Source organism: Notolepis coatsorum (assembly GCF_963971535.1).
Source record: "Notolepis coatsorum genome assembly, chromosome: 3".
Lineage (NCBI taxonomy): Eukaryota > Metazoa > Chordata > Actinopteri > Aulopiformes > Paralepididae > Notolepis > Notolepis coatsorum.
In genome coordinates this window covers 105,310,211-105,319,329 of record NC_140167.1, presented here as the reverse complement: position 1 = coordinate 105,319,329, position 9,119 = coordinate 105,310,211, and the positions used below count along the sequence as shown (strand labels likewise).

The window sequence follows — 9,119 nt, the reverse complement described above, 5'->3', positions numbered from 1 at the left end:
GCATGCTACAGTAAACACTGTGATGTCCTCAAGTGATCACGCCCCCCGGAATGGCAGGAAACACATGCCAATGTCACATTCTTTACAAGATGCAAAACAATGTAATTACAGCATGCCCCCCCCATCATTTGCATACACACATCCTGCATAGCTGATCAAATGTTCTCTTTCAATTACATCTTTTTCTTTTTGAGGGTCAAAGAATCCCTTCACCTTTCTGATTGCCTCGCAGCTTACCAATTATCCAGAAGAAAGAAAAAATGTGGTTCAATTTGTTTCCAAGCAACAGTAGCAACTAGCAGCACATATTCACATCTCTTTAGCACAATATTCATCTCCTTGTTAAGGAAACAGCGGTGCGAGTATAGGCTTAAAGGAACACACCAACATTATGGGAAATATGCTTACTTCTTCTCCGGAGTCAGACAAGGAGATAGATTCCAATTTCTTCTGTGCGTTCAGTAGAAAGCTATCTGGCTGCAAGCTTGCATAGTTTAGCACAAATTATTGGAAGTGGATACGGACCACTAGCTTAGTTTGTTGGCCAAAAACACCTATCCCATGGGGTTTTAAGATAGGCTAGTGGTCCATATCTGCTTCCATTCATTTGTGCTGTGCTAGGCTAGCTTGCAGCCAGATAGATTTCTACTGAACGCACAGAGAGGAAATTGGTATCGATCTTCTTGTCTGACTCTGGAGACGACAGTAAGTGCATTTCCCATAATGTTGGCGTGTTCCTTTAAAGAGAATTGGGTCAAACCCCCTATACCACTAAATATAATTCAAGCATGGTTTCTAAAGGTACCTTGTCTCAGTTGGATAGGATTGGTTGACACCATAGTTTCGCTGACACCCAGCAAAGAAAAAGGACATCCCTTTCTCTCTCTCTCTCTCTCTCTCTCTCTCTCTCTCTCTCTCTCTCTCTCTCTCTCTCTCTCTCTCTCTCTCTCTCTCTCTCTCTCTCTCTCTCTCTCTCTCTCTCTCTCTCTCTCTTCTCTCTCTCTCACACCTGAAGAATTCAGTCTCCGTCAGCCGCACGTCACTCACACTCAGATATCAACTGGTCTTCCTGTGGACATACTCACCCAGGAGAGTCAACAATATACACTAGCCTACAGACGCCATCATGGGAGACACTTCTGATAAAGTCCAAATTACCTCTGCCGGACCAGATTACTTTGAACAATGTATGCCGCCGGTAAGAAAATGTTTACATTCTAAATTGAATTACATTTAGTTTAATTTAAGCTACATGATGTAAATTAGGAAGCGAAAGACCTAGTCTTTTTAGGTTGGTTCTATCAGGTTTTTTTTTTTAACACCTATGTTGCCTAACTAATGTGGGTGGTTGCTTACTTGGGCATTGTGAACTTTGTGAAGGCATACAGCACGTCCACCGCCACGCGCTCTTCCACAGCGGCTGGTCGCCTCCTGAGGTTTGGAGCTGCGGCTTTGATCGTCGGGGCAGCATTGATGTTGTGTGCGTCCGTTGGAGCTTTCTACCTGTGGAAAGTCAGTGATAGAAATGTAAGTGTTTGCTGTGAGCCTGTTGCCATGTTTCTGCACAGTATTCCTCTACTGTGATCGATGCAACAGGTGTCTTGAAGGGCATTGGTGGGACCATGGCTCTCTTGGGTGGATATGTATAGTTTAGGCTATTCTCTCCGTGGTTTGTGGTGATTTAGATTTTGCGTGTGAAAATGCCTGTCTTTTTATTCATGAAAAGGTCAGAGCTACCTTGCCCATTTTAAATAGCATGGGGCCTATCAGTGAATGTCACATTTTCAGATTTTGAGATAGAATACATTTTCATTCTGTCCCCTAATGTCTGCACATTTCAAATTCCACTTGAATAACTCGGCCAGGTAACACTGCCCTGGCTCATTAGGGACACTTGAATATTTATTTATGCCCATGATGAGCTCACCTGTAGGGCAAACATCTCAGCGCTGATCTCTGTCAAGGTCTGCAACACTATCCTCTCTGCTGTTCTATTCTAATCGTGTGTGTGTGTGTGTGTGTGTGTGTGTGTGTGTGTGTGCGTGTGTTCGCGTGCGTGTGTTTGCGTGCGTGCGTGCGTGCGTGTGTGCCTTGACTGCCTACACACTTTTGTCCTTCAACGGCACAACGCAGAGATTTGGTTGAAATTTTGCAGCGGGAGGACAACAGCAAGATTAGATTAGATTTAGATTAGATTAGAAATCTTTAATGCCCGCAATGAGGCAATAATTCAAGTTGCAGCTGGAGTTCTACTGCACATAAACACATCAGCAAAAAATAAAACACAGCAGCACGTAGAAATCAATAGGAGAGAGCGACATGCAGGGCGTCAGACACTTTTCAAGTGCAGAGCAACCCAGGCGTGAAGGTGTAAAGTGCAAAAGCACATATTTCATTAGATTAAGCTGACTTCAGTATCTGACTATGTGACTACAGTATGTGTCTGTAAAGAAAGAAGGATATTTTACCCTGCCCTTAAAAGTGCAGCAGCAGGTGGCAGTTATGTCTGAGCCTTACTTTACATTGCATCTACCTTATAAACATTTAGCTGTACTTAGACTAACCCTATGAAAAGAAATAGAGGCTCAAATGAGCAGTAGGCCTAACTCCGAACGAAAATGGCAGGAAAACTGAGCCTGTGAATGTTCCGACTCAACACCCACGTGGTTATGACTCCTGCAGTCTGGCTTTGCATGTGAGGCAGCGCTCTCGCTCTGTGGTGTTTGCCAATAATGTCATTCACATAATAACTCCACGTGTCATTTTAACGATGTGTGTGTGTGTCCTCCTGAATGCCCATCAGGTCTATAACGTCCATTACAGTATGAGCATCAATGGCAAGGTACAGGGGGGCTCCATGGAGATCGACTCTGAACACAACCAGGAGAGCTTCAGGACGGGCAGCGGGGAGGAGGAGGCGGTGGAGATTCACGACTTTCAGATTGTGAGTTCATCCCCCTGGAGTCGCTCAGCGTCCTGAGAGACCTGGCATATGCTTTAGGAAAGTAGCAACGTTGTGTGAGGTGTGTGTGTGTGTGTGTGTGTGTGTGTGTGTGTGTGTGTGTGTGTGTGTGTGTGTGTGTGTGTGTGTGTGTGTGTGTGTGTGTGTGTGTGTGTGTGTGTGTGTGTGTGTGTGTGTGTGTGTGTGTGTGTGTGTGTGTGTGTGTGTGTGTGTGTGCGTGCGTGTATGCATGTGTGCGTGTGTGTGTGCGTGTGTGTGTGTATGTGTGTATGTGTGTGTAAACATGGTGTCTCTGTGACTTGATGCAGGGAATCACTGGGATTCGGTTCTTTGGAGGAGAGAAGTGCTATATTAAATCTCAAATCAAAGCCAACCTGCCAGATATGGGGAGCCTGAACAAAGAGTCATTGATGTTTGACCTGGTACAGTAAGATTTACACACAACTCAACTTATTGCTGTTTGATTATTGTTTAATACCTTTTTTCTTTTTGCTGTTTCTTATCCCCTCGCCAAAAAATTCACAAATTCACTAAGAACAAATGACAATGACGTAATGGCAGAATTATGCATTATTATGAACCTGCGTAGCATTATAATGAAATCTTGAAGCATCTTTGATTCTATGCAGGGTGGGAAACTAACCTGTTGTCCCCAATGATATTCCAAAAATGTACAACCCCCTGTCCTAGAAACTAAAATACTTCGAAACTAACTATTTAGAACAGAAAATAGTCTGGATGGTTTCCTGCTAAAGTATCTAGAACTGATTGACTTTATTGTCAATGAACACAAGGCAATTTAAATATCCCTCCTGTCCCACGCAGATTTTCAGAGCGTAGGGTTGTCTGAAGTGTGGTGCCCCCTGGAGCTGTTCTGGGGTTCAGTGCCTTGCTCAAGGGCACTTTTGGCAGAGATGGTGGGCACTGTGTGTAACACCATCCACCTGTTTCCAGTTACTATAGCTTGCAACTGGAAATAGACACTCCTATCAGTACCAGGGATTGAACTGCAACCTTTCTTAGTTACTAGTTGGTTTTTCTACCGCAATCCTAGGCAATCCTGACAGCCATAGCCGTAGCCATAGTCCAAAACCTCCTATACTTTACTATGGAGACTGTATGCACAGAGGAGTCATCAGCATTAATTAGTCTACTGATAACTATCTGATTAGACAAAAAAAACATAGTTGTTTATGTATTATATTTAAGTGTAGTTTAGTACATCTAGAAACTACAACCTGTTGTACAATGTTGCAGTGTCATATACATCATAGCCAGCTAGCAAGCCAACTGTCATGTTAACGGTTTGCTGGAGCCTATAGTGTTTAGTGTTAACTAAAAATATTTCCAACTGACAATAATCTAACCTAGCTAGCGGTTAGTTGTTCATATTTTAAGGTGACTGACAACTCCTTCTTGGGAAATGTAGTCCATTCATAAAAAACTAAAACATTATTGGCTTTAGTTGTATTTGTTTACAACAAAAAGTACAGTCGATTACATTAAATATCTGTATATGTTATTATGTATGCCTGGTGATACTATATCCAAATTGAACTCGGCCATTTGAAAGATACTATATGTATATATATATATAAATGTGCGAATTGGCTATAATAAGGTAATGTATAAGCATATATTCTATATTCTATAATAATATTTCAAATTGCATTGGTCCGGATGGGAGAATTCAGTACTGTATATACAAAACCTTCAATTTTATCATCTTCCCTTTATTAATTTCCTTAGATCTTTTGTACACATGATCTCAAGAGGGTACTGGATGAGCTCAGTGGCAGTTTTTTTAAGTTTGGTCATTATTATCATGGTTTTATTCACTGTCAAAGATGAAAAGAAAAATCATAATTCATATTTTCCTTTGTTTCATCAGAATTTAAGCAAGCCTAGTAATAGACACAATATTTCTGACACTGAGAATACATTCATTGAGGTCCATAGATGTTCCTAGATACCAAGAATATGCAAATAGCCCTTGTAGAAGTGGAGCAATATTCCATTTACCTAGGTATACATTTTATGCAGATTTCACCTGGGGTGGAACAGGTTAAAAAAACAGTTACTGTACGAAGAACAGTATTCCTTCAGGCACATTTGCACAGTGTTAAATTGATGGCCTGTAGCAATTGTGGCATGTGTTCACTTCACATAATTCTAATCTCACATGTGAGGTGGTACTGTACACCTGGAAGTGTTAATTTGACTCCCTGGTCTATCAGACAGATGAGATCATGCCGGTGAAGTTTGATGAGGAGTCCCTGGTTTGGGTCGCTGCTCCCCAGCCTCTGAAAGACACCAGCATCCTAAGCACCAAAATCCTGGAGCTGTGTGGAGACCTGCCCATCTACTGGCTCCAACCCACCTACCCTAAAGGTTCCACTCCTCCTTACGTTGAGCATGTTTATTATTATATTACATTACATTGCATTCAGTTTATTTGTAATTGCACGCAAGTACAAGTACAGAGTACAAGGAAATTAAGTTCTGGCATCTAACCAGAGTGCAAAGGCAGTAAAGTGCAATGTAGTGTATATGGCATGTGTATATGGAGTATATATGGAAAAGGTTATGTAAAACTGTACATTGGATTATCGACGAAACCTTACTTGGTCCCAAGAAGAGGGTCTCGTGTATTATTGGGTTAGGACATTTACTGTACATTGGAGGGGGTTGGGTTAGGACATTTACAGGGGCCAGTTTCGAATTGCAGTCTCCCGTAGGTGCTCTTTGAGAGTGGTTTTAAAAGTGGGTAGTGGAGTTTCTGGCGAGGCCGGCGCAGGCCGAGCTCTCGAGTCACGGAACATGCTAGTAGGTTTTGGGTCAGATTATCACATGTCCTCCTCACAACACAACGGTAGGATTCAGGTTAACAAGTATTCCATTAATCAGGGTAAGTCTTCCATAATGGATGTTCATATCCCAATCATGCATATCATCATATGCATAAATGCATAGAATACATTAACTAGATGCTTTATTAATGCATCATGCTTGTGTTGATTACAGCGTTATCATATATTTATTACATCTGTAAGTAGGTAATGTAGGTATACACATCCATACATATATTATATACACACCTATCACTCTCTGGACGCCACCTGTCATCCTAAAACACACGAGAAGGCGAGGTCACAGCAGTACATAATTCCATTATGCTTTATGAATGTATTATGACCCTATGATTTCACAAGCATTAATGTGCTCTATTCTAGACAAGTAATGGATGTGTTACGAACACCCCATTAATGTCAAATCATTATGGAATATTCTCAATATTACAACAGAACTTACACACAGCATGCAAATAAAAACCAACAGTTAAATAAATATATATTTCTCAGTATCCTGGACGTGATGTGAAATAATAAATAATAAATGATGAAGTAATGTTACTACCAACCCATAGAGTCAAAGGAGGCTCACAGCCCCTGATAGCATCTGATCCATTTGTATAATTGAACCTTTTATAAGCGTCTTCAATGTTTAAAAACATGGTTACAGTTGCCCTAGTTATTCACATAAACCATTAGGCGTTCCCCTAGTCTACAGTATGTCACTGACAAGGTTTTGCAATTCAGAGCCTTGTCTGAAAAGTTACAGAGACACACTAAACATCTCAAACCTACACCACATTGGAGACGAACACAAAAAAAGGCTCCAGTCTCGCATTAAAAAAGTATGACGTTGAAATATGCACGGCTCCTTGATATCACTGCAGCTAATTCAATTATTCAGGACGGCCGAGACCGTCGTAGCCACGTAGGATTGTGCTCTGAGGACGTGTGTGGCGTCTTGCGGTTGTTGACCCAATACCCCACGCCTCCTGTCGCTGCCGAGAACAGATGGAGAGAGGAGGAAGAGAGACACCCAGAGAGCCAAGCGGCAGTTTGACACGGAGGAGTTCCAGACAGCTGCCGAGGAGACGCCTACGGAGGAGGAGACGCCTACGGAGGAGGACGACACCTCCAGCAGAACCGCCGAGAAGGAGGAGGAGGAGGCCACGGGGTCTGCAGCTGGGTCGGCGTATAACCCAGAGAATCCGTATCACGTAAGTAGCCCTACCGGTCCACAGTAATGTGTTGTTGATGATAAACACAGAGGATCTTTAGATGAGCTATCAGAGTCACAGGAGATGTAATTCTGAGCCCTAAAGCACTCCCCTGAAGAAATACATTAGGAATTGATGTTTCCCCTTTTTTCAACACCTTCACAGATGAGTTTAGAACTCCACGCTTGGGTAAACAGCCTAGCTGGATCTAATCTCCTAAAAAGAAGTGGGATATTGAAGTTTAGCAAAGCTACGGTACATCAAAGGAACAACTTTTTACACTCAAACCAGATGCTGAAACCCTCTGATGAATGTGGAATTAATCAAAAATCATGGACAGCCTGTTTCAGGCAATTATCTCACAAATGAGAGAGCGCGTGGGAGAGAATGAGAAAACATTCTAATGGATGATCTATAGCTATTAGATCGAAGGCTATAGAATGGTAGAATTCTAAGATGGATTTATGACAAAACATTCCAAAAGATGTATTGATATGCGATTCATTCATTACAAATTTGCAAACATAGACATGCAGTTAGTTTCCAATCATTTGTGGGAATGTTGTGCTGTGGGTGAACAGGTGTCATGTTAGCAGCTGTCCATAAGTCACTACTGTATGTTGGTAGTTGCCCCCCCCAGCCCCAACCCAAACCCCAAACTAGTTCCATGTTTATGACCGCATGCAATGGTGTGAAAATCCTTACTCCCACCAGTCATTGCAATTTCACTTTGCTTGAGAGAACTTGAGCTCGCTTAGGATAGTAACCGATGGTTTTAAAGTTGTAAAGACATGTCAAGCATGCTATATAGGGCCTAATGTTGCTTCCCCACACTCTCCAGCGGAAGGAAGAAGGAGGAGGAGAGGAAGGCACCATGACCTTTGACCCCATGTTGGACCACCTGGGAATATGCTGCGCCGAGTGCAGACGCAGCTACACCCACTGCCAGAGGGTGTGCGAGCCCCTGGGAGGCCACTGGCCGTGGCCCTACAACTACAGAGGCTGCCAGGTAGCCTGCCGGGTGATCCTGCCCTGCCGCTGGTGGGTGGCGCGCATACTAGGTATCCTGTGAGAGGGAGACAAGCCTTCTGCACCCGTGCCAAACATATCAATTATACACCAAAGACGCCCAAAGGGTCTCTAAACTTCACACTCCTTAACAATGTATTTATATGCAGATATTTATTTAGTGAGTTTGTATTTGGTTGTAAATACCTTATGTTGCCAGCAAGCTATGCTTGTTAGCATGAAACACAGACCACGGTGCATGATTTAATAAGAATATGCCAGCTAAGACACTTTTTCCACCTCGGACCCCCGAGGAACCATTTTGCATATAAAACAGGTATATGCTCTTGTTGTAGGCAATTGCTTTTTCTGAAGGGGGGGGGGGGGGGATATGAACAAACAAATGTAATATCCCTGTTTGTAGATTTAGATGTAGAAATAAAACACATGCATACCAAGTCTTCACGCACAGCACTGTGTTTAAACACATTCATCTATTTTTCCATAGACCGCGCCTTAATGCACTGCACTGTATCTAGAGGAGAGTGTGGGACTGAATACAGATGCTGTGTCAATGCTTAATAAAGACACCGTGTACTTATTTTTTTTTTGTGACTGAGCGGTCTGCGATAAATTCCAATTACTGTACACCACTGGCGTTTGATGTCGATGTGAAATGTGTTATTGTGTGACATGTCCGTTGCCATGGTCGCGCCAGGCTCTCTCTCCGATAAAGCTGACGTAACGGTCGGTTGCCATAACTCCCCCCATTCACAGTCCAGCACCAGGTTGAGGGCGATGTAATTTGCGTGCCCTGACGTCTCCATCGATGTGAACTAATGTGAGACAAAAGTGTCAGGGCAACATGGGCGGAGAGCGTGTGAAAAGGACATTTGAATGAAAAAAGACAAGATGAGAGTCTAAGGATCATGGATGTAGTGGGGGGGGGGGGGGGGGGGGGGTTGCGTCTTTGTATTTTCAAATGATAAACAAAATGTTGGTACTGCCTCTACACTATAATCATAGTCAGACAGGAAGAGCACTCCCCCCACCTCCAGAAATAACCCTACAACCCTGGTA

General features: G+C 42.9%; 1 protein-coding gene across 1 annotated transcript; it reads left to right on the top strand.

Moving 5' to 3' along the window:
- Positions 1 to 1,386: 1,386 nt before the first annotated feature.
- On the top strand, positions 1,387 to 8,103 carry cnmd (chondromodulin; the record flags this gene model as incomplete). The annotated part of the gene is made up of 6 exons (XM_084309651.1): positions 1,387 to 1,527; positions 2,804 to 2,944; positions 3,271 to 3,384; positions 5,200 to 5,353; positions 6,826 to 7,031; positions 7,873 to 8,103. Exons 1-6 carry the CDS (start codon positions 1,474 to 1,476, stop codon positions 8,101 to 8,103), a joined length of 900 nt encoding a protein of 299 aa, XP_084165777.1. The 5' UTR covers positions 1,387 to 1,473.
- Between the last annotated feature and the right edge of the window lie 1,016 nt (positions 8,104 to 9,119).